The sequence below is a fragment of the Mesocricetus auratus genome, unplaced genomic scaffold (genome assembly GCF_017639785.1).
Source record: "Mesocricetus auratus isolate SY011 unplaced genomic scaffold, BCM_Maur_2.0 Super-Scaffold_100014, whole genome shotgun sequence".
NCBI lineage: Eukaryota > Metazoa > Chordata > Mammalia > Rodentia > Cricetidae > Mesocricetus > Mesocricetus auratus.
Window position 1 is genome coordinate 41163498 of NW_024429197.1, and position 25794 is coordinate 41189291.

The 25794-nt window shown below is 41.1% G+C and overlaps 1 protein-coding gene across 6 annotated transcripts in view; it reads right to left on the reverse strand.

Moving 5' to 3' along the window:
• The window catches only part of Patj (PATJ crumbs cell polarity complex component), a 309593-nt gene that overhangs the window by 166953 nt on the left and 116846 nt on the right, over positions 1-25794 (reverse strand). For 3 of the 6 annotated variants that reach the window (XM_040757130.1, XM_040757131.1, XM_040757129.1), the window contains exons 23-27: positions 23531-23602; positions 21596-21773; positions 20717-20827; positions 17272-17349; positions 12851-12950 (exon numbers count right to left, since the gene is read on the reverse strand). In XM_040757130.1, the coding sequence (XP_040613064.1) occupies positions 12851-12950; positions 17272-17349; positions 20717-20827; positions 21596-21773; positions 23531-23602 (539 nt within the window). The other 3 variants (XM_040757133.1, XM_040757132.1, XM_040757134.1) reach the window with 3 other exon arrangements.

Consider the following 25794-nt stretch of genomic DNA (forward strand, 5'->3'; position numbering starts at 1 on the left):
TTCAGCGGTCCCTTGTAACGCAGATCAGCAGTTACAACTGACATAGAATACAGTGTTCTTTATCCCTACAAATGCGTCACATCTTTCCCAAGAACTCCGGTTGCTCATGTCTGAAATTCCCACACCTAGAAGGAGGGTTACATAGTGAGGTCCAGGCCAGAAACAAACTAAAAAAAAAAAAAAAAGAAAGAAAAAAGAAGCAAAGAAGCATCATAGTCTCCCAGTGACCTCTAAGCTAGGAAGCTAGCCCTCTAGCCATCAGATGTCACCCTCTCCTAGAATGCTGTATACTGCAAGATCTTTGCTTCAGGAAGCTGGCACATCCTGCCCATCCCGGGATGTGCCTGCATCTGTACTATGTTTGTTAAGATTTGAGGCAGGAGATACTGCAGAATATGAGTACCTGAAGTAGGCATAAAAACTGCCCAAGTGCAATTCAAGACTCTACTGAATAAAGCAGGAATACTAGCCACCTTAACCAGGACAAACACAGAAATAAGGAACCACTCAAAGTATAATTTTTCCAAATTTTACCTAAACATTTCATGAAGCCACCAACTCACCCATTTCCATCTGGCTAACACCAGGAGACCTGCCACGGCTTCTCTGAAGGCACTAATTTTGTAGAGAAGGAAGAGAAACCTGCTGGTGCCGAGAGGGAGGTCTGGCTCATGCTGCGCTCTGCCTCGAGCAGTAAGGCGCACGCCTCAGCTCATGGCACGTCTCCATTACTGTAATTTTCCCAATTCAGTCTCATTTGCTTGAATGGGAGCCTTCAATATTAACATGTGGAGTGCTGCAGAATGCAGCGGACATTTTTTTTTCAGAATTTAGACTGTCAGCATGTTTTAGGGGTAGGGTAATCTGATTTGCCTATCTATCTGTCCAATGAACAGATATAAAAAATACATTACTAATTGAGAGGAAAGTTGTCAATTTGACTTGGCATGAAATGGATTACTTGAAAATATGCACAGTTAAAACATGTCAAAAACACAGACTATGGAATCATGTACATTTCACCTAGAAGACCAATAATGTATAAAACTATATTAGAAACTACAAAGAAAATAAAGTGTACAAAGTATTTAGCTTAGTATATAGTAAACATTTTTAAAAAGAAATAAAATGAAACTAGAAATTGTATTTCAGCGTTCTAACATACAAGCTCATTAGGCTAGCTACAACTATAATTTCTAGTTCAGAAAATACTCGAACTTGCAAACTTTAAAATACAGTATGAGAAGCACCGTCTTGTTGAGCTTCTCTCCTTCCCTCCCACTGGCCCTGCTTACAGTGCTTCTTGGCTCTCAAGAGACACTTTCTGGTCTGTCTCTGTTGTTCGCTCTCTCCCTCCCTTCCCTTTCTGTCCCCCCAAACCTCCCCTGCCCCCAGTTTCTCTGTCTCACTATGTAGCCCAGCTTATTCTCAGAGTCACAAGAATCTTTGTCCTTCAGATCTCAAATGCTGCAATGATAAGCGTGCACACCTTACCTGGCTCACACACACTTTCCAATTTTTAGACAGGATCATGTTAGACAGTACCATACCTAAGTCTAAGACAGCAACAGCTTGTCCACTCCATACAAAATAAAAACAAATAAATACATGTAAAGGTAACTGAGTGCAGAAACAATGAGCACTCTGGCACTAGACATAACTATATTTTGGAACTAGGAGCTGAAGAGACAGCTCAGTAATGAACAGTGTTTACTACTCTTGCAGAAGAGTGGTTTCTAGCATCCACATCAAGTGACCGACAACACTTTGTGACTCCAGATCTGCTGTCCTCTGACCTGCAAGTACATGGTTTGCATAAACTCATCTAGGCACACATATATACAGATAATAAACAAATCTTTAAAACTAATTTGAGTTAAGCATATAAAGACAGGAGTTTTTTTTTAACGTCACAGATATTTACTATAAAAAGCATGACCAGTTAATCCTAAACTGAAGCACGGTGAACTAAACACATATGTTCCGCCACAGCACACACTTATAGCTAATCACAGCTTTAAAACCGAGTTCATATATTATTTTGATTAAATGCAAAGGACATTAAAATTCCAAATTATTGCATCCACTTATATTCCAAAAAAATGCTATGTCAACTCCTGAGGGTTTCACCAAGCCTTTGAAGCATGGACATTAGCATCTTCACGGTAGTGAGACGATTTAAATGTATTTATAATTTGGATTGATCTAAAGAAAAGATAAAAAAAAACAATCCAACAGAACAAAAACAAAAGAGAAACGGAAATACAAGCACAATGAGCCAATGGCTTAAGGAGTCTAGAGAGAAACAGCTAGATCCGGCAGTTCTAGGCCATCTCCACAGCTTACTTGCCCGTGCAAGTTTGAGAAGCAGTACTGACAGCTACCAGAAAGCAATTCTAATTGCGGAACAGAAACAAACACGATGAAGACTGCTGTCCCTGTGAGAAATCTGTGACGCATCTGTTTAAGAGCTCCTGGAAATTAAATATGTAGACTAAATGACAGGTCACACAGCACCTTCACACCAAAATACCCAGAGGTGATGCCGCAGTAAAGAGCAGAGTTCATGCTCAGTGATGTCGAGAGAACAGCCGGGAATAGGCTTGTTTGCTTAAACTGGGACTGCTGCATATGTCCTGCTGGTGCAGGAGAAAACCTCGTTTGACTCATTCTGCCGAAAATGAAATAAAGTCACGTTGCATCAGACGCTGAGTAAAACTGACTCCATAGACAAAGCTACTTAAGAAGACCCTTACTGGTTCTAAAGATCTCACATCTGAACTGGATAAAAAGCTCAGGTTCTAACACATTAATTTTTAAAAAGCCAAACAGAAGCTCATGCTATTGAGAGTCAGGACGTATATTTAACAAGAAGTTGCTGGTGATGCCTACAGAGGCTGAGTCCCCACTCCTAATGAACCAAAGCTGCAGGCTGGAATAATGGAGACTTAGGACAAGTCACAATGATCAAATGGTATTTAGGGACTACTTACAGTTTAGAAAAAACAGCCTTTTGTGTGCTGCCGCTTCCTTTGTGAGACCCTGCTTTCATCTACGTCTAAAATGCTGACTATACAGTTTTAAAATTGAGCAGAACATCCTCATTCTAACGTAAATACCTTTGCCTTCTCGTCATAGCGAAGCCACAGATTGCAGCAATAATGCTAATAAATGTCCAGGGGATCTACTTCTCACTCCCGATGCTGAAAGGCAAGTATACTGCATGCCCGGAGTGCTAAGGATTTTGGTGCAGAAACTACTAGCATAGTCTTGACAGTCTGATAAACTGCCTCACTTTTCAAAAACATCCTACGGATGATTCCGGCCATGGTACCCACGAGAGGTACAGTGAGGCTTGCTTCCAGCATGCATCTACCTTGCACATGCCCCACCGCCCTCGCTCTCATTTAAGAGATGCTTTAGCTTACTTGAGATCTTTACACCAGTGCTCTGCACCAACATTAAAACAGCATCTGACTGCATCCAGCAAGACCTGCACATCTATCTCATCAGCAACAGAAGTCTTACCTGGGAACCCCCCGTGGACCATGCTGCAGGAGTGCTCCCTTCAGGGCTTCTGTACTCCTAATGGCTGATGCTGGAACAGCTCCACTCTCTCCACAGACTCTGTCCTCTCTCTCCTCACGACCTTGGGTCTGTTTTCTTTTCTTTTCCTTTCTTTTTTCAGATTTTATTCTTTTTAAGGGCATGAGAAACAATCAATTAAGCTAATTTCAATCTCTCCCTCGAGCTAACAGTCACATCTGCCAGTAGAAGAAAGCTGCCTGGAGAAGTCTGCCGGGGAGCTGCAAAAAAACCCTTGGTTCTCCAGTCAGATCCTCAGATGCTGCACGCTGCTGGCTGTGACACTCAGTCACCCTGCTCACATAGGGACTGCATACTGTGGGCTCTGACACTAGTCACCCTGCTCACACAGAGAAGATGGCTCTATTTCAGAGCAGGAGGCAATATAAACGCAACTGTTTATTTTGTGACCAACTTCAACTGATACCACGCTAATGTCCAATTTTCCTGCTGAGAAGCAGCACTTTGGGGACAGTATCTTTCCAATGCAAATTAAAAGGAGCTATGGATTTGAGCCTGCCCGCAGTTAGGAATAGTCATTAACCTCTCTCTTCTTTATCTCCTTTACTGCTTCCAGCACAAAATCAGGCTTATCACAAGGCAATCAACCCAAACTATAACACCTTAATCAGATCCATTAGTTGTCTCTGGCACTTTAAGTACAAGTTAGCTTTGGGAAGAAAACTTATTTACAGCAACTGTAAAACAAACAACTGAAGCTGCTTCACCCACCCTACCTTGCCCATGCCAGCACACCAGAACAGCACATGGCAAACTGCAAGGATTTCTGCCATTTACATTACACTCCAACTCTTCCAATCATGTCCATGTCGCGCAAACTATAGACACAAAATTCTCTTGGTAAACTGCAGATAAAGCAATAATTATTTTGGTTACTGCGCCATGAGTGAAGTGGGGGGAAAAGGCAGGAACACATCGGACAGTTTAAATGCAGCTCAAAGGTATTCAACAATGCCCTTCCTTTCTAAATTTACACTTTCACTAAATTCACTGAGCTGAAGCTGAGAACATTTCAAAAAAAGCTAAAAGAGGAACGCGGTATTACCAGCCTCTAATCGCATAGCAAAGATAAAAATACTACTTATTTCACTTAATTATAAAGAGGAAAAGTCCATAAAAGGAAATAAACTATACAGGAAATGAGGAAAAGCATTTCTATAAAACTAAAACATTTAATCTTAACCTGTACTCTTACATTTACCCTGCATTTTGCATTATCAAAAATCAAAAGGAGAACATATAAGCCGATGTATTGAGCAAAAGCTGGCAGAAGCTCCTCAAAGCTCCTCATGCTGCCGGTCAGTTGGCAGTGAGCATTCTCAAAGTTCTTTACAGGCTCTGTTAGTGACAACTGTTGACTCGAGTGACATCTATTGGTAAGGCAGAGATCAACTAGAGTTCACAGTGGCACCAATAGCCAGGAGGCTACTGGCTTCTAGATAGAACTTTGCTGGTCGTGTTTGCTCCATGTTAAAAAGCAGAGGCAAGCACTGCGGCAGAGCCTACAAGTGAGACCTGGGTCTAGTCTTGTCTCATCAAATACTGGGGCAAATTAATGATGCTTGGACTCAGGATTCTCAGTCACAAAATTTGACAAAGCCCAGGTGCACTTTACCGCCCTGAAACCCCTTACCCCATTAGAGAAGACACCAACTTTCGTTCCCCTCTTCAAGGCCCCATGCTACTTGAATTCTCCTCCATTAACAGAAACTTGCTTACAACTTCACTATCCCTTGCATGCGTAATATTTAATTCATAACTTAAGTTGCAACAATTGAACATCTGTAGTAAGTAGAACTGTACATTACAAATGCACAAGTCTATGACTTTAATAAGCTTAAAGAATTGTAGTGGTTTAAATGAGAGGTGTCCCCACAGGCTCAGGTTTTGGTTCCCAGTTGGTGGTGCTGTCTGGGGAAGGCCATGGAACGTTCTGCTGGAGGAAGTCAGTCACTGGGGGCAGGTTTTGTGAGTATATGGCCACACTCCACTTTCAGCTCACTATCTCGGCTTTTTGTCTGCAATCAAGATATTAATTCTGGCCCCACGGCTTCCTGATGACTATCTACTCTCTTCAACTAGAACCAAAATCCAAATACACTCTTTCCAACATAAGTAGTTTTTGTTCATTACAGCGTTCCCATTGGTACAATCCTCAAAATTCCATGAAGCCTGATGCCAGCTCAGCCCCAGCCCTAGAACACTTCAGCATGCAGGATTATCCCTTCAAATCCCACCAATAACAGTTGAACCCCTATTTCTACTGAGACGAATGGACATTTGGCAATGTTTGGAGCTATTTTTCATGTTCACATGTAAAGTGGGTGGGAAGGTGTTGGCTGGTATCTAGCCACATCTAGCCCATGGAGACCTGGGATGCATATATATATATCTTCCCATGCAAAGACAACCTTACAACAAAGCTCTCAGCCGAGATGGTGGCGCAAGGTACAAGCTGTACACAGAATAGGTCAACCACCAATTCAGACCAGTGGAAGAGAGAGTTCTCCATTTTCTTTATTTTCCAAAACTGCATAGCATTTAATTCACAACTCAAAAGAATATCAAGTTCTCATATTAACTAAAAGTATATTTCACTTAGTATTTGGATTCAAATCATGTTATTCTTTTTTAAAGACTTATTTGACTTATTTGTGACGAGTGCTCATTCTGCATGTATGCCTTTATGCCAGAAGAAGACATCAGTTCCTATTACAGATGGTTGTGAGCCACCATGTGGTTGTTAGGAATTGAACTCAGGACCTCTAGAAGAGCAGGCATGCTCTCAACCTGACCTGCCTTTCCAGCCCCTCATCTTACTCTTATGAACTGCTATAGAAATTCAAAGCCTCAGAGTATAAGGCAAGCACTCAGTCACTATATATCCCAACCGTTTTAAACTCCTGACTACTGCACCCCGACAGTTCCTAGTTTTTCTCTAGTGAGGAAATGTAGAATCTTTTCTAAGTGGATAATACTGGCAAAGTGAATGTATCTGTGTTTGTGTGTTTATACAGATGCATGCATAATTTATATGTACTCTGCATATCACAACCAAATAAGTTAAGATTTAAAGATTTGAGATTGACAACTATGTCATCTGTGGTAACTGTTCTTTCTGGTCTTCTGTTTATGGAGGCGTACGGGGGTTGAGCTCCATGCTCTGCCAGCTTCCCTAGGATGGCAGAGTTAGTAAACATCCCTGTCCTCTTCCAAACTCAACACAGACTTTGTTTTTCTGGGACAGGTTCCCCATCCTCTGCATGAAAACACAAGAATTCCCTGTAAAACTATTTTTAATATTACAAAGTGCTACATATATGCACATAATTTTATATATGTACATAAAGAACACTTGAAGAAATCTGATGTACTGCTGATAAGTAAAGTTTGAGGGATACTTTAGCAAAGATGTGTCAAGTGTTAAAAAACAGAGCAGCAGAGGCCGTACAGCTCTGATAGAATAAGCAGACGTAACCCATGAGAGGTTCACAGTGTGTTATATGAGTTCTACTGGAGTTTTTATTAGTTTTCTTTCTACACTTATAAATATTTGAATTCCCAGTACCAGTTTCATTAATAAACTTTGTTTCCCATAATCTCAGCACTTAAAAAGCTGAGGCAAAGGACTCATGAGTTCAAAATCACTATAACCTACATAACAAGACTTTTAGAAAAACAAAGCAAAATGCAACAACAACAACAAAACAACAAGAATTGAAGCAAAACTCAAAGCTATAATCTAGGTTTTATAATCTGCATAAGTCATGCCACCATGTAAGGTTATCATTATGCTTCATAACTGAAATACTGTGCTAGATGGATATTCTACCAATAACACATGACTGTGGGAAAGAAAGACTAGAAAAGCCACACAAATATATAGTAGCTCATAGTCAACCCAGAAAAAAGAGGAGGAAAAGATGAAAAAACAAAACACAAAGACAATATTCTATTCAGGAACTAATGTATCAGGGAAGGGCTGTAGAATTCCCACCAGGGTGGAATGGGAGCTGCATTATACTTCTATTTTCCACCTGAAAGCTAGATAACAAACAACTCACGACTAGTTGATTTGTGGCGTTCTAGTTGCTTCATTAAAAAAATACTTATTTGTGAATGTGTGTACATACACACATGTGCAAGCATGAACAGACAAAAGGAGGCTGTTGGGTGTCTTCTTCTATTTCCCTCTGCCTTATCCCCTTCAAACAAGGTTTCTCACTGAACCTGAAGCGTGCTGTCTCCTCAGTCAAGCTGGCTGGTCAGTGAGCACCCAGGCTAAGCCTATCTGTCTCCAAGTGCTGGACTTATAGGGCACATGAAGCCATGCCCAGCTTTTTCACATTAGTGCTGGGAATTCAAACTCAGGTTCTCATGCTTGCCCAGAAAGCACTCTATCCACTAATCCATATCCCTATCTCTTGGTTCCTTTTCTTCACCATCATCTTGTTTAAAAATTCATGTAAAATTTATTATTTGGTGGTTTCAAAAATGTAGCAGAGTGAATGTCAAAGACTTTTCAACAACACGGCCATTGTAAAGCTAACCAGCAGCAAGGCTGGGCTTTCCAGACAGCAGCTGGGGTGGGTGTGAGCAAGCAAAGAGGTGTCAGGCTTCTAGGAGAGGCTTTGACACTGGAGGGCTCTCCACTAGACAAAGGAAACAAAGTCTGCTAAGACAGGGAGAGTCACTTCTACCAAGTGTGAGACTGGGAATGCAAACGCATCCACACTGCTTGTCATGAAGGGAAACAATAAACAACACAAGTTTCCAGTTGGGAAGAGGATATGAGAAACAGTAAGTTTTTAATACAAAACTCAGAATACAAAACAAAGGTGAGCATTGGGCAGAACTTTACGTTTCGTTTGGTTGAGGATTTATAGGGCTAATGGAAAAATCCAGGGCATCTTTCTCAAAGGCAGATGTAACCCTGAGAGGAACACAGGGAGAACAGAAACATATCTAGAAGTCACTGTGGAATATGTGAGGTCCCCACGCCCTTGGTGACCCTGAGACCCTGAGAAAACAGGTTTTTCAGTTTTGTGTGCAAGGCTATCCCATACTGTTTTAGTTTGCTTTCTGTTGCTGTGACAAAGACACCATGACAAAGAGCAGAGGGAAGCTCATGGAAGTTTTTTGGAAACTGTCTTGCTGGGTCAGCAGGCAGGTACTATCTGCACATCATTATTTTTAAGATTAATTTTTAATTACGTGTGGGGAGGTATATACATTTGAGTGCAGGTGCTCACAGATAGGAGAAGCATTGAATCCCCAGGAGCTGCAGGTACAGGTGGCTATGAGCTGTCTAGCATGGGTGCTGGAAACCAAACTCCGGCCCGCTGCTGGAGCAGAGTGCACATGTAACTGCTCAGTTATCTCTTTAGTCCTCACATTATTCTTATGCAAATTCATGAGCTCCCATGACCCTAGTGTCTCCATCAATAGTTTTCAGAAGGAAGTTCTTGGGTCAGAATTTGATGGGGGAAGTCCTTCTATGTATATGTTTGTGTTATTGGTTGATAAATAAAACACTGTTGGCCAATAGGGAAGCAAGATAGGTGGGACTAGGAGTCAAGGACGATTCTGGGAAATGTAGTTGAGTAGGGAGTTGCCATGTGATCCCAGGAAGGGAGGACACATCAGGGTGGCATCCTCAGAAAGATTAAGTCCTTATAGAAATATATATATTAGTAGCCATGGGTTAATACTTAAGACAGAACTACCCAATGAGAAGCCCTAGACATTGGCTGACAACATTGTAATAGAGTCTCTGTGTGTTATTTGGGGTTGATGCACCTCTGGGACTGGGCTGGGAGGAAGAATCTTGTTACAAGTAGTAGAGTCAGTAGAGAATTGTGTAGAGATATTAATTTTTAGGTCCTCCTACATCTACAACGAGTCTGTGGGTAGACTATTAATCCTATTAATCAATGCCTTGCCTATCCTCCTTCTTAAGAGTTTCTGATGAACTCTGAAATTTGAAAGTTGTAAGTCTAGATTAGTATTTCTCATAATGTAGGTCATTAAATAAATTCAACTACAACCAGCACTTATAAACAAAACAAAAAAAGGTATAGAAATAGAACAAAATCCATCACATTGTAAAGTAGTATTTATACAATTTTTGTCTCAAATATACATGCAAATTTCTACACATGCATATGCACTGGTTGTCAAGGTTTAGACATTGCATGTACCTCAAAATCCTACTTGTTAGGACAGTGGTTAAGAGAGTTTGTTGCTTTTTCAGAGTATCATTTTCAGAATCCAGTTCCCATATGCTGGCTCATTAACATCTATACCTCCATTTTTTAGGAGACCCTTTTCTGAAATTTGTGGATACCAGGCACATATATGCTGTGGTGCATACATATATTCAAAAACATAAAATTAAATAAATAATTCTAAAAAACAAAGGTCCTATTTGTTAAAGGCATGGCAGTCAGTCTATGGACCTTTGGAGGCTCTCTATAATCGGTGGGAGCTTAAGTCAGGGTATGCTCATAAAGGCTATAGAGACCCAAGCTCCCCTCTTTCTTACTCCATACCCTTCATGTGTCTCATTTCCTCACCCTGGCCTCCCCTCTCTTCTACTCTCTATGATTTGAACAGCTCTTGAGTCAAATGCTCCTAACTGATGAGCTACACAGACATGCACTCGGATCAACAGGGCTTCCGAAGTGACCTAATCAGAAACTTTTAAAACTAAATGAAAAGAAACCTCTTCCTCTTAAAAGTTGGCTTTCTCAGGCATTTGCTCATAGGGACAGCTGACTAACAGTTAAGAAGTTATTGCAGGGCAGAGTTTCAGTTATTTTCAACTATCTGAAGACTACACGCATGAACCACACTTGACTCTGTGTCTTGAGGATCCTAAACCATGTCTCTGAACCATCCTACTAACATGGTCTCATACAACGTGCTGACTTTTCTCATACTACCTTTTGTATTTCATCTTATATTTAATTTTTACTTCCACTATATTTTACTCAATGCCAATCACTATTTGTCATCTTTCTCCTTCCTTAGCTAATGACAGAACATTCTCAGGCACTTTCCCAATACACCCATAACATCCATCCAACAAACCTTTCCTACATGAACCCCAGAACTCACTAAGTTGTCAGTGGGCTTTGTAGCCACGTGTATCTCATGTCTCTGATCCTTCTTATAAAACAGCACTTCCTTGTGGGACAAGAGTCGAATTTGAGCCATGTACTTCTAGTACTGACCTTGGGAAAGTTATAGAATATATTTCATAAGATGCAAACAAATGAGTCCTGGGACCGCAAAACTGAGATAAACAATATCCTGACTTTCAGTTTAGGCCAGATGAGTCAAATATTAAATTAATTAAGAGTTACAGAATAAATAAAACCCCTGAAATCTGTTTTAAAGGGATTGTGAGAGGCCAGAGGCTTAAGCTGTAGGTGAGATGTGTGAATAATTCAGCATTTCTGGAGGTTTTCAGTGAAATCAACAGTGTGTAACATGAGTCAGGCATAAACACTGAGAATGAAAAAAATCACAGAAAAAAATGGAGAGAAGAGTCTTAGACACATGGAAATGAATTTGCTGGAGAAACCATGAAACAAAAGTTTCTGTAGTTAAGAGAAATTACAGGTCTTTGAATACTCAGTGTAAACTGTGGTCCTTCCTGTCCTCACTGACTTGTGCATGTGGGCGTATGTCTCAGGGAGAATGCTGATGTTCTGCAAATCTTATGGCATGAAGGTGTTGTGAGCGAGAAGCCCACACACTTAGTTCCTTGTCTAGACTGTAAGGCATTTTAAGCAGCAGTGAGGCTCTACGCAGTGCCCCAGTGGGAACCCCATTTCTACTATTTGTTAGCTGAATAACTTCGGACACATTCCTTAATGTTTCTGAACTCCAGGTTCTCTGCTCATATGATGAAAGCTGTCACATGCTATCACACTGCTGCCATAAGTAAGGCCTCAGAAAGATGCCCAGCACATGGTACCCAGAGTACTCGACTGTTCTGTAAGCACAGGCCTATGAAGCAGAGTACTGTTGGGCATCCATTCCCACTGATATGCAAACATGAGCTGCAGATGGGTCAGAATTAGCATTCTAAGCAGCTGCCTTACTATCTGCAGTAGAACAAGAGTGTGTGCTGCTTGTCAGTGCCCGGAATGAGTGGCTCTCCAGATGAGGCTGATCTTCCACTACATACTGTGTCCCCCACCTTCTGTTAGGCTGATGACTCCATCAAGGGAAAGGAGCTGTTCGCTCGTTTCACAGCTGACACTGTTTTCTAAACAGTGAGTGGATCACACTCAGCCAAGCTTTGCTAACTAGTAAAAATGGATTAAGTCGAAGAGCTCTGCAGAGCAAACATCAAGGTTTCATAAAGTCAACTTGACCATCAGCTACATTTTTATATTTTATTCCTACTTGTTCCTGCTTATAAAAATAATAAAGTGAGATCAATAACCATGAACAGCAACAGGATGAGCAAAGCCTTTTGGAGACTCTCAATTTATATATAAAAATACTTTTATATATTATAGTAGGGAACATTTTTAGAGAAAGATATAACACAAAATTAATCGTTGGAAATGCTGGTCGATAGCTTTTTGTCCATTTACAGAATGCACAGCACTGTCACTACTTATTTTACAAACTACTTTCATATCCCATAAAAGAAACTGCATATACAGCAACCAGGCTTAGCTGTATATACTGTACATGAAAAGGAAAGTGACTTCTTTAAATAGAGCCTCTAGCAAACCTCTGCCAAATGTAGACTTCGTTCAACTATTGCAAAATATAACCATGAAACAAATTCCCAAGGCCTCCATATGATATGATACGGCAAGTCTCTGCCTCTATACAACATGGCAAGTCTCTGCCTCCAAATAGCATGGCAAGTCTCTGCTTTCACACAAGCCTGTCAGCATTCTTTTAAGAGACAGCACCTATGCCTGACTCAGAATGTTAGGGCAAGAACCCCAATTCTCAGGGCTTAGCATTTTTGTTTCATAACCAACTAGTAAAATTAAAGCATTGTGCAACATAGCTTTCTTAAACATCCTTTGTTAATTTCAAATAGGAAATAAAAGTCACAGGAGTTTCAAAGGTAATGGATAAAAACTTTATTTTTAACACATGCTATGCACATTTCTGAAGACCTACAGTCCTATATTTGTGATTCACAATAGTTATGGCAACATATTTTAATAAATTTTGCATCTACCCTAAATAATGCAAAGGAACTCACTGTCGATCAGGGCACATTCTTCCTCGCTCTCCTCACTGTCCACAGACGGAGCTCTGTAAGGCGGAGGCAGCTTCATTGGAGGTGGAGCTGTTCCGTGCCTCTGAAGGTGCAAAATTAAAGAAAAGCATTAATAACTTTCATACAATGCTCTTCTTTAGTGACAAAAAGCACACATAAAAAAAGATGATCTGAAAATAGTCTGGCTGCAGCTGACTTCGACCATAATACAAGGACTGTAAAACAAATGTAATTCTTCCCTCCAGTTCTTGTTATTTTGTGAAAGTAATTTTATGTAAACACAGTAATGCAACAAACAGGAATTTAAAAGCACAGCTTTGAAGAACACGACCCTGCCTAGAAGAACACACCTCTAGAACCTCCCGGAAGAACGCAAGCCATGTACACTCTCTTTAAGCCATCAAACTCAATCCTCTGTGTTACTAACAAAATAACTCACAGATTTTCAAATGTAAAGGTAACAATAACACCACATATCAACTTTACAATTATTCAGGTTTTCTTCATTATAATAATTACAGGTTATTTTTTAAAAAGTAGCTGAAATATCAGATTTTATAAATGGCAAAGTGCTCTTCTAGAGTTTGCAGATAGTCAAACACATTTAATGTTAAAAGGGAAGTGGTTATAATGAATAATTATTCTGAATAAAGATGCTGTGAATTAACACAGCAAATAACATAGTACAACAATCTATGACTCACGTAGATAATTAAAGTGAAACAAAATCCCATTGCTAAATTACCTTCACAGAATGAAGACGAGCTCGTGAGCGTGAGAAAAAGGGAAACATGCCGCACGTGGCAGAGACGCCAGCTGCTGCTGAGACGCTCAGGCCTTGACAACACCCAAACACTAGCCTAGGGTTTGCCTTCCTGCATGACTTCAACAGAGTGCATTCAATTACGCTTGGCCAGACAAAACCACTAATGCAAGAAGGCACACCTCTGTTGAGTGGACACTGACCCATTATAACAAGGCCAAGAGTGAACTCCTCCAGAAGAGAAGGTACTATCTGGGATTCATAAAAGAATGCACTCCCACATTTCTTAAGCACAATATATAACAAAAAAAATCAGTGATCGTATGTGTGGAAAATACAAAATGCTAAAATGTCAGAGTGATGAAGAAAAGTCAGATTTGAAACATTTATTAAGAAACAAGTGAGAATGTGACAGCTATAGTTTTCAAGTTGAAAAAAAAAGGTGAGTGAAATGAAAAGAAACATCAAGTGACTCCTCCCCACCCCACCCCTACCACTCCCCCCAAAAAACCTTCTTTTCTCAGGACCAGGTCATTCAACATTAAAGCTGATCCTTCAAACAAGGGCAGGGTCTGAATGTACTATTAAGAGCTAAGAATTCCAGCTTAGTTGATTATATTCTGTCAACACAGATAAGTGTGCATCCTAATCCAGGCTGGTCTGGAACTCACCCTCTCTCTGCTGAACTCCCCAAGTGCTGGGATTAAGGTGCAGACCACGCCCAGTCCCCAGATGCACCAGCCTGCTGCACATTAAAGAAGGGTGTGCACACACCAGACCCTCTAGTGATGGGGAAGGCTGAAGTTCCCAATGATGAAGCAGGTCAGAAGATGACAAACATCATCAAGACAGAGAACAAGGCATCTTCAAGTTTAGTCCCATGTACATGATGACCTCCCTAGGCATGTCTAAATAACTGCCTCTATTCATGCTGTTGCCTGAAAGACAAACTTTCAGAAAATGACAGTGACTCAAGCAACTCTTTTTGTTTTTGTTTTTGTTTTTTTTGTTTTGTTTTTTTGAGATATAGTTCAATGTAATCTAGTCCAGGCTGGCCTCTAATTCTATATGGAGCCAAGGATGAGCCTGAACTCCATTTCAAGCATGTGCCACCCTAACTACTGCAAATGATTCTCACTTGACAGCATTATGTACTGATTTTGTGTAGCAGATAGGCAAATGGTGTTCATACTTATAAGGTAAATGTCTTCTAAAAGATAGCACCAAAGTTATAGCCTTCTTGTCCTGTAAGGCATGAACTAATTTTATGTCTAAATTTGAACCTAACTACTCAATTATCTGCTCCCTGCACCAGGCTTACCATGTCTTATTGCTCTTGTTAGTGAGTTAAATAAATACTTGACACCTGCACATTTTGCATAGTTCCATGATTACTGTTTTTTTATTTATTTTTTACTTATATACTGACAGTTTTGGAAGTCCCACTGAGACACTCAAGCAGACCCACCTTAGTTCAAGCAGAACTAATTAAACAGAGATGTCTCAGATATGCAATTCATCAGTTGTTTAAAGCCATTTACATGATTTTGGCTCACACAGTAAATTCTGAGAGAGACAGAACTCCACCACTTTTACCTATTTCTCTGTGCTTTATTTACAATTCTGCGTGTGTGCTTTTGTTACTAGGTTAAGTCTGACCCGTTATTCACTGGGCCTGTAATTTGGCGGCAGCAGTAATGAATGGAATGTGGTTTCTGCTGTTGCCATTGGGTGTCCTTTATCGGGGTGATAAGTCCCTCAGAGCTGGCTCTTTGGGATCTACTGTCCACTGGCTGAGGAGTTACAATTTTCCTTTTTGATTTCGTGCTAAAGGAACAGCTCTCTGACAAACAGACCAAGCGGTTTGCATTTCTGTGTCTCACACAACATAAGGCTACATTGCTAGGTGAGCAGCTAGGAACTGAACCTCTGCATTTGAGGAATGTTCTTACTGCTCTTTGTGAATGTGTTTTAATAAAGTGTAACAGTTCTGAACCCAAAGCAAAACAAAAACAAAAACAACCCACAAACAAAAAAACAAAATCAACCCACAAACAAAAAACAAAAACAAAAAGTTTCCCATTAGTTTATGAACTAGTGTTACTTAAAATTAATTTTTAGTTTCCAGAAAACAGTGAAACTGAACATATTATTTTGAGTACACTGGTATTGTGATAATTTTTTAAAATTCCTTCTTCAGAACCTTTAAAAGAATCTAATTGTCTGTGTGTGTAGGGGTTGGGGGCCCATGCACTTGAGTTCAGGAGACCTAGCGGCCAGAAGCCTGGGCTCCCCTGGGAGCTATAGGCATCTGTGAGCAGTGGGACATGGTGCTGGGAACTGAACTCAGCTCCTGCAGTAGCTCCACATCTTCTTAACCCCAGAAAACGTTTTCACATGAGAATCCAGATTCAAAGACACATGTTCTGGACATACCTGTTATTTCAGCATTGGGAGACGGAAGCAGAGGACCAAGGCCTCTCTGACCTAGATAGTGAGTTCAAAGACAGCCTAGACTACATAAGACTCTCTCAGAAAGAGATCCAGCAAGCAAAACACACACACACACACACACACACACACACACACACACACACCCCGCAAATGCAAATCAAGATTCACATGATCAAAGTGACTTGAGAAGTCTCTCAACAAATAATAAAACAGTAATATCATATACACAGCAGTCTGATTATAACTAAGTTAGAAAGCAATTAGAGTCTCAACAGCAAAATTCAGCATTTCTAGGAAGAAATCCAGGGTTTATACTTTTCTGGATTTTGAACATCAATGAACGGAGATAATTTCATGGAGAGAAATATATGCTAGGCAAATAAAAGGTTGCAACTTCAGAGCAATGTGGTCTTGTCCCAAATCAACCCCAAAACATCACCAAACTAATTTGTGGAAATGGCCCAGTTGATTCTATATTTACATAGAAATGAATGAAAAATGAACATAACCACACAAGAATTTAGAAACAGAGACATGCAAAAATCAAAAACCCCCGCTCCACCAGAACACAAGATTTGACTGCCAGGCACCAGCATCTGGGGAGCAGAGGAGGAGGGACAGAGAGCTGATTGAAGAGCCAGGCCAAAAGCACAGCTTCTGTCCCACAACTCCTGCCAGGACAGGCTTGGACTAAAAATCCTATTTTGCCCTCCAAGCCCTATTTCAAAATAATGAGTCAATTTCCTTGATGGGGTAAAAAAGTATAGAAGCATCCTACCTGATACCATACTCTAAGATAACTTTTAGGTCAATGAATTCTATTAGAATGCAGGAAAACAAAATGGGTGATTAATTCTGACAGGTGAAAATGATTTTTTCCCAGTAGAGGTAAATTTTGATGTGAATTTTCTTAGGAAAAAAACAATATGTAAATGAAAACTTTCAGTTGTGAGCAGCATGCTCTGGAAATGGCGACCCAGCTTACGAAACCAAACAGGAGAGTTACAGATGTCCTTGGCTGCACTTCATGGGCTACCTGACACCTGGTCCCTGTTTTTTCCTGTCAAGAACCAGATTCATACCCAGCAGAAATCCACAGGACTCCTCCCCACTCGCACTCGCCACGGCTCAGCTACGCAAAAAGAAAGAAAAGCACTTCTAAGATGCTGGGGCGGGGGAGGCTTACCTTTGCTCTTCTTTCTGGAGTCTCTTGATCCTGGTTCCTGGCAGATGGTTTGCCTTTGTTGTGCACACTCGGGATGACCTACCACCACCACAGAAAGGGAAGAAGAAAGATGAGCAAGCTCAAGTGTCTTTTTCTAAATTGTTGTGATGGTGCACACCCATAATCCTAGCACCTTTGAGGCTGAGGCAGGGGGATCCCAAGCCTGGGCTACACAGTGAGCTCAAGGCCACCTTGGGAGACATAGTGTCTCAAAAGAAAGAGAAAGGTGATGGATGCCATTAATTCAGCACTCCAAAGGCGAAGACATGAGGAGATATTCAAGTTTGAGGACAGCCTGGTCTGCACAGCAAGTTGCTGGCCAACCAGGGCTACATCATACTGAGATCATATCTCAGGGAGACAGAGAGAGCCAGGGAGGGAGAGAAGGAGGGAGGGAAGGAAGGAGGGAGGGAGGGAAGGAAGGAGGGAGGGAGGGAAGGAAGGAGGGAGGGAGGGAGGGAGGGAGGGACTCTCCTCTCTTCCCATCTTCCTGATTAGTGTGGTGTGGGTGGCTTTTCTCACAGTGCAGTTCAGGTTGGTCTAGACCTTGCTATGTAGTCTAGGCTAGCCTCAAACTCATCATCTTCCCAGTTCAGGATAACAGGGGGGTGCTAGGAAGGTGGGAGCCATACACTGGGCTTTACATTCCTTTTGTCTATTTACTAGTCTGCGCTATTGCTCATGCCAGGCTTGGTACTGAGCAAGCTCCAGCCTTTCTTTTCTGTGTTTCCAGACAGTAAAGACTTAATAAACCTGGAGACTTCGTCTCAAAGTAAATATATGAAAAGTTAAATTCAAGGCAATCAGTAAAAATGGGTAAAGTAGAGAAAATATGCATTATAAAATCATGCCATCAGAACAAATAAATTAAAGATTTGTGTTTAAGATGACAACAAAGAAAGCTACAAAGTTAGACCACTGTCATTTAAATATCTCATTCTACAAAGCAAGTTTCAGTGGAGACTTAAGTGAATTGCTAGACTATAGGAACCCTTCTACACACTGTGTCAATATATGTCGCTATGATTGGTGTAATGAACAAGCTGACTAGCCAATAGCTGAACAGGATAGAGTTAGGCAGAAAGCCAAACTGGGAATGATGGGACGAGGAACGGCGAAGTGAGAAGAGACACCGGCCAGCAGCCAAGGAAGTAGGATGTGTACAAAAATGAGGTAACAAGCCATGAGCCACGTGGTAGCACACAGAATAATAGAAATGGGTTAATTTAGGTTAGAAGAGCAGGCTAAAAACAAGCCCGAGCTATTAGCCAGGCATTTACAAATAATATAAGCCTCTGTGTGGTAATCTGGAAGCAGCTTCCAGGATAAGAAAACACCTCCAACAAACCTCATATATTTGACCTCTGAACTTCCAGCTGAAATATGTTATTTAGCAGACTTTTATCTAACTATCACTGTTAGGAGAAGGATAAATTACAAATTTATTTCTACTATCCAATGAGAGAAAGAATTGGATGACATGTTATATTTATTTTTTATTGTATGAATGTTTTCCCTGCACATATATATCAGTAAGAGGGCATCAGATCCCCTGGAACAGGAGTTACAGGTAGCCGTGAGCCACTGTATGGACACAGGAATTGTACGTGGGTCCTATGCAACACCCAGTTCTCTTAACCACAGAGCCATCTTTCCAGCCCCCTGAAGTTCAGGTTTATAACAACAATTTTAATTCTTACTGATGCCAATAGCACAGCTTTCTAATTTTGTTTTGGATGATGGTGTTTTGAGACAGGACCTCAGTTGTTACTCCAGGGCCACCTAGAACTCTGTATAGCCCAGGCTGACCTCCAGTGTGTTGCTGAGCCACCATGCTCAGCTAAAGGTACACCCAGGAGCTGGCTTGTCCTCCTGGCTCTCCCTCTGCAGCAGCCACCTCTGGCATGTGGCTACTACTTCCCAAAAATGTCTCTTTGTAGTGTTAATGAGACATCTTGGGAAAATATAATATTGTTAGTGATTTTTTTTCTAGTCCTAGAGATTGAAGTCTGAGTCTCACCCATGTTAGGCACTCTACTGCTAAGCTAGACTCTGAACCACTAGTTATGGTTTGGAGACTCTTCAAATGGCCAGCAGAAATAATTATGGCATAAAACCTGATGGCTGTCATGTAGGTAGGAAAGTTTTTTTTTCTTCAGAAAGTTAAAGAAACTGCCTGTATCAAGACTATTAAAAACAGTACAAAATTTTCCACATTGATCTAAATGCAATTTAAGATGAAATTTTATTCATTTTTACTATGTTAAATGAATTCAGACTTAGTAAGATCTCAGAAATGTTTCCCTTTCATAAAACAACTTACTAAGTTCTTAGAAAGACTTATTTTTATTCACGGGTCTCTATGTGAGAGCATTCATTTCTATGTGTCCATGTGTATGCGTGTGTGCGCATGTCTGGGCTCTCAGAGGCTAGAAGAGGGTGTCAGATCCCATGGAGCTGGTGCTACAGGCAGTTGTGAGCTGCCGTGCATGGGTGCAAGGAGCCAAACGTGGGTCCTCTGCAGCTGCAAGTGCTCCCAACCTCTCTCCAGTTCCAGCAATAACTTAATGCATAGTGAGAGCCTTTGCGGCAGCACTGAGCTCTGTACTTTTGTCTTACATACACTAAAAACCTGCTGGAGTACAAGATCATAGGCTCATGGGTAGGTGATTCTTGCCAAAATCTAGAAACGAAACAATCGGGGTCTGCTTCCACCCATGACAAGACCAGGCAGAGATAAAAGGCATGCAGAAGTGTCATATGAGCAATGTCAGCTGCCTCTCCTAATGTCTATATTCTGAATATCGAAAAAATACTACTGCATATGCTAAGCACAGGCAAAGCTCATGTAACAGAGAAAACTGAATTTATATGGTTAACAGGGAGCTGTGCATGTATCAAAAGAAGGGCACTGTTCTACAGCCACATGATAAGGATGCGTAGTCAGGGCCCTGGAAGACAGAAAACAGCACATCACACTGCTTCCGGGGGAATTAGATGGTCTAGTACATAGCAGTATTCACTAAGTGCTTGGAGATGAATGAGGTTCAATTTTAATTTCAATTCTTAATGATACTTAAGGGGTGGCTGAGGAGATGGCTACAATTTCCAAAAGGCGTTTTTGTTGTTAAAGTGGCGTGGGGTACAGATATGAAAAAAATACACACAATGTGATTCTCAGGTGTGCTTAAGCTAATGTATGGTGTCATGACTCAATTTAGGCCAGCAAATCAAAATTGGGCCTAAAAAAACAGAGATTGAAGGGAAAAGCTAAACGTGTATTGAGTTAATATTTCTTCTACTAGTAAAACCAAGCAACAGTGAGAACGTGGGAATCCTGGGAGAGAAAGGCTAGCACACAGGTGAACAGATTACTCATGTGGTATAAATAGGAAGTAGACCTTACCCTGGGGGTGGATGACAGGCTCTGTACCACGAACACGACAGGGTTTCCTGCGTTCTTGATGGCCTCCACAGCTTCTGCATGGGAGGCATTCTGCAGGTCTATGCCAGACACCTAAAACACACAAGGCGGCGTTCTGATTAGAAAGGCACCAGGTTGTGGACAGGTTAGCTCAAGTTCACGTGTATCATCTGTGCGTGAGAAAAGCCAGAAACTAATGAGTTAGACCACAGCCAGGGATTAGAAACAACTACATATGAAATGTTCTACTTTTCCCCACTGGCATTAAGGAAAATAACGTTTCCACTTGGGGGGAGGGCAAAGAGGACAGTTACATTGTCACAATAGTCCCACTTTCATATAATGACCTAAACTGGGAGCTGGTAAGGTTCCATTCTAGTGAGGTCTCTACAATAGCACAGGATTGCAGGATGAATGCAAGGGTTCCCCTAGCAAATCCCACAGTGACAGACGAGAATGGTTGGCGGTGGGAAGCTGGGGACAAATGGAACTCTGATACATTCATGTAGCACTGGCACTCACACGTAAAAGTAATAAATAACGAGTAAATCATTAAGATTAGTCTCCCATAAAACCGAGCAAATGAGACACATGGATACAAGCGCACAATCAAGAACTTGCTGAAGGTTCTGGGGAAGCAGGTGTCCATCTGTTCTACACGCAGCATTATGCTAAATCCTTCAGTCGGCTGGGCTCTCCCCTCACAAGCTAGAGAAGTTCAAATAGTGTGTACACAGTATACAAACTAAGGTATCACAAGGGCATTCCATCAATCCAATTATACTAAACAAGAGGTTTGCCAAAGTGAGTCTTTTACTGATTCAAATGTTTCAAGTAAAACATTGTGTCTACTTCACTTACCTCAAGTATTTTATCTCCAGTTTTAAGAGCATTGGTTTTTCCTGCAGGACTATCTTCTAACACTTGTTTGATGAATATACCCTTGAGCTCCTCTCCATTCTTTAGGCGTTTTATAACCGTTTGTCCACCAACAATGCTGATTCCGAGAGACACATTAGGTTCTCTAAAAATCTCAACACTATAAAAGGGACAAACAAAACACACTCATGAATAAGGTAATTTAACTCTATTGTCACTGTAAGTGTTCAATTTATTACATAGCCCATGGCTCATGTTTTATTAAAATTTCCTAATGTACTCTAGAGATGTTATATAAACAATGCTAGCTCAAAAATGATAATACACTACCAAAATTTATGACACGGGAAAGTTTAAATTTTGAAAAGATAGATCTCTCAAGTAAGAACTGCTGAGATTCAGAGATGGGTTGGAGGAGACTTAAGGTGCCTCCCTCCGTCGTCACTGTACCATCAGTCAATTCATTCACATGCACAATGTTAGCAGGGACTCTGAGTAAACAACAAAGAGCGGAAGACTCAGTGAAGCACTATACATTTTAATCAAGCCTCGCTTCTCAGAGTAAAATAAACTTGCTATGAGTGGCTCACAATGCACTGCTTCCCCAGTGAGAGTCAAGTGTGAGGTTCTTTGTAGAAGGCCAACTTTATCCGCTTTTCAGGCAAGAGGTGTCTCTGCTTTCTGCATCCGCATCATTGCTTGTTGCTGTTATTTGAGACAGGGTCTCAGTATACAGCTATTCTGACCCTGGATCGGCATTCTTGCTGTTTCAGCTTCCCAGGAACTTCCCAGGAAAGCAGGCATATGCCTTCATGTCACCCATACACCCATATACAGACCCAAACAAATGTTTATATTTTATCCAATCACACTTTACAAAGGAGTATGAAATGAAATTTTTTCCTATATGCTTTGCTTTAACTACAGAAGCATGACTAGTAGTCAACTCAATTTGAAATTTACTCAGAAAATATGTCTTAAGAGTCATTCAGACAGTATTCAGAATTGCAAGATAATGATAGGTTGGAGGGTGTGGATTTAACACAGTTAAAAACAGAGAGAGGAGCTATTGAATAACCATAAAACACTGATGGCCTGACAAGTACTTCTACGTGCAACCACATGCAAGAGAAGATGAGCTCATTCTGTGAGCCAAAACCAGACACAAATGCATACTCTCCACCAGGAGCGAGACAAGTGGTTGGTGAGAGAAGCTCAACTACTGTTTCTAGACCTGTGGCTTCAGAGCAGCCAAGGCAGCACCACCTCACATGTAGCTGACACATGATAAAGTATGATGTCCATCAGTGGCTACTCTCAGAGGGACATTTGTAAGTTGCTTTCTCTGAGACAGCAGCATCAAAGAGTTTGTCGACACTGGCTAACAGTCTTTGGACAGGAGAAAAGGGGAATCAGCACAAAGTATATTACTTATTTCAAGTCTCAATTACTGTGTGACTAAGTGTCTTAGTCAGGGTTTCTATTGCTGTGATTAAACACCATGACTAAAAAAGGTTTATTTGGCTTAAACTTCCATATCGCTGTTCATGCCTAAAGGAAGTCAGGACCAGAACCCCAAAGAGGCAGGAACCTTGAGGCAGGAGCTGATGCAGAGGCCCTGGAGAGATGCTGCTTACTGACTTGCTCCTCCGAGTTTGCTCAGCCTGCTTTCTTACAGAATTCAGGACCACCAAGTCCAGGGATAGCCCCACCCACAATGGGTTGAGCCCTCCCCCATCAATTTTTCAATTAAGAAAATGCCCTACAGTTGGATCTTATAGAGATCAGTTGAGGTTCCCTCCTTTCAGATGATGCAAGCTTGCATCAAGCTGACACAAGACTATGCAGCAGACTAAATAAGATGAAGGAAAGAACAAGGATATGCTTGCACTAATGACAGTAACGGCACGCACTCACATTCTTGGTGGACCCCAGTGGCTGAAGTTTGGCGTTTCTTCCCCTTCACCTTCCTCTCTCTCGGGTAACTCACTGCAAGGGGAAACACAACACTTATAAGACACATTCTTATTCTTAAAAGTTCTTCGAAGCTTCAAAATTGCATGATCTATACACAAGTCATTAATTTTTAGCCTCTTCAAGTATTCTCATCAATGAATGGACAAAGCAAACATTCACTGCTTTAATAGTCAACACAGCAACCCCTCCACATAGTTACACCACAGAAAGAGGAAAACCTGGTAATACATGAGGCTCTTCTTTCAAAAGATTCCCTTTAATTCGTGCATTGTCATCAATATGTAACATCTTTCTGTTATCCTATAGAGTCTCACTCTGTAACCCAGGATGGCATCAAAGACACACCAATCCTCCTGCTCAGCCTCCAAGTACAAATACTACAGGTGTGAATGACTATGCCCGGCCTAAAACATGTTTCTGAAACCTTGTACTGACAGACCAGCTCAATCGACAGACCCACTACTTTATTTTTACCTCTCAGGTGCGGTCCATTTGCTGACCTGGATAAGAAGAATTGTAGAGTAACTAGTTAGTGCAGTGATTTGATTGCTGTTGGTCACGGTGTTTACCACAGCAACAGCAAGCGGACTAGAAACAAACCAGAACAAGCAGTCTTAAAAAATCCTTAGTTTTAGGGAAAAAAAAGAAATCCTTGGTATTTGTGAAAGTTTGCTTTGATTTTAGTTTCTTTTAGTTAAGGGATGTAATTCTTATGGTGACAGTGTAGATGGTTTCCATGGCTCATTTACACTGTCTTTATGTCTTTATAGGAGTTACATCCCCCATCACACCCAAAAGGTATCTGGGGAGAAGGGTGCTTTTTTACTTTACAGCTTATCGTCCCATCATCTAGGGAAGCAAAGACAGGAACTCAAGCAGAGACCACAGAAAATGATGCTAGTGCTTCAGAGCTCAGGATCCTCTACTTGTCTTATACAGCCAAAGGGCTGAGCCCTTCTATAACAATTGTCAATCAAGAAAATGCCCCACACGAATGTCCACAGGCCAGGGTCATTCAGCCGTGTTTCCCTCTTCTTTGGTGACTCAAGTTGACAAGTGAGGCTGACTATGACACTATTAGTTCTCATATCGTCACATTAGTTTCCACATCACAGTGGGGAGGAGGCAAGACAATGTCTAGCACATTTTAAAAAAATGGTTTTCTTTGATAGGGATGTAACACAGGGATTCTCCTATTGGAAAAGGCTCACTACATTGTCACTGCCTACCATCATTCTTCAAGGAGTTGGCATACACATACTATAATCAGATTATTTCATAGAAAACAAAGTCTGAAACTCGTGAAGGTTTGCATACCGAATAGTAAGTTTCAGAATTCCAGAAGGCTGTGTGCAACTGAAAAAATAAGTCACTTTACCATGACTGTATATACCATTCCTTCAGAATTAGAAGCCAACAGAGTAAATCAAATACTTTTATTGTACATACTGAGGTGTAATTTTGCACAAATATATTTAAAACATTGAGGAAATTTTAATTTCTTCTAATTGTTTTCATTAATATTTTCAAGTTACCATACACAGTAGTGGATTTCATAGTGATACTGTCACACACGTCAGTATACTTTGTTCTTACGTACCTCCCTGCCACCCTCTCTCGTCACCGTCTTAGTGATCTTACACACACACAAACAGCTCCTCGAGCAGTTTTCACCTCACTTACACTTTTAACCTGTTCTGGGTCCCTTCCCATCACTTTGAATCTCTACCTCCCTCCACAGTCATTCTCATTGTTTGATATCTGTGTGTGTGTGTGTGTGTGTGTGTGTGTGTGTGTGTGTGTGTGTGTGTTGCACACAATGAAATGTAGACAAACACATCAATCTAAACCCGAGCTCCATGTGAGAGAGAAAACGTGCAATACTCATCTTTTGAGTCCAGCTAATTTCACTTTGCACAAACTCTCTAGTGCATCTATTTTCCTGCAAATGTCATAACTTTGTTCTTCACGGCTGAACAAAATGCCTGGGCGTTAGTGTCGCATTCCACATACCAGTTCTGCTCGTGTTGGACACTTAGGCTAGCTCTGGAACTTAGCTGCCAGGAATAGTACAGCAATGAACATGGATGTTCTCAGGACATACGACATTACACTAGCTGCAACATACTGTAGTTCTGATTTTGTTTTGGCTGGAACCTCCATGCTGACTTCCACAGTTGCTGGACCAGGTTAAATTCCCACCA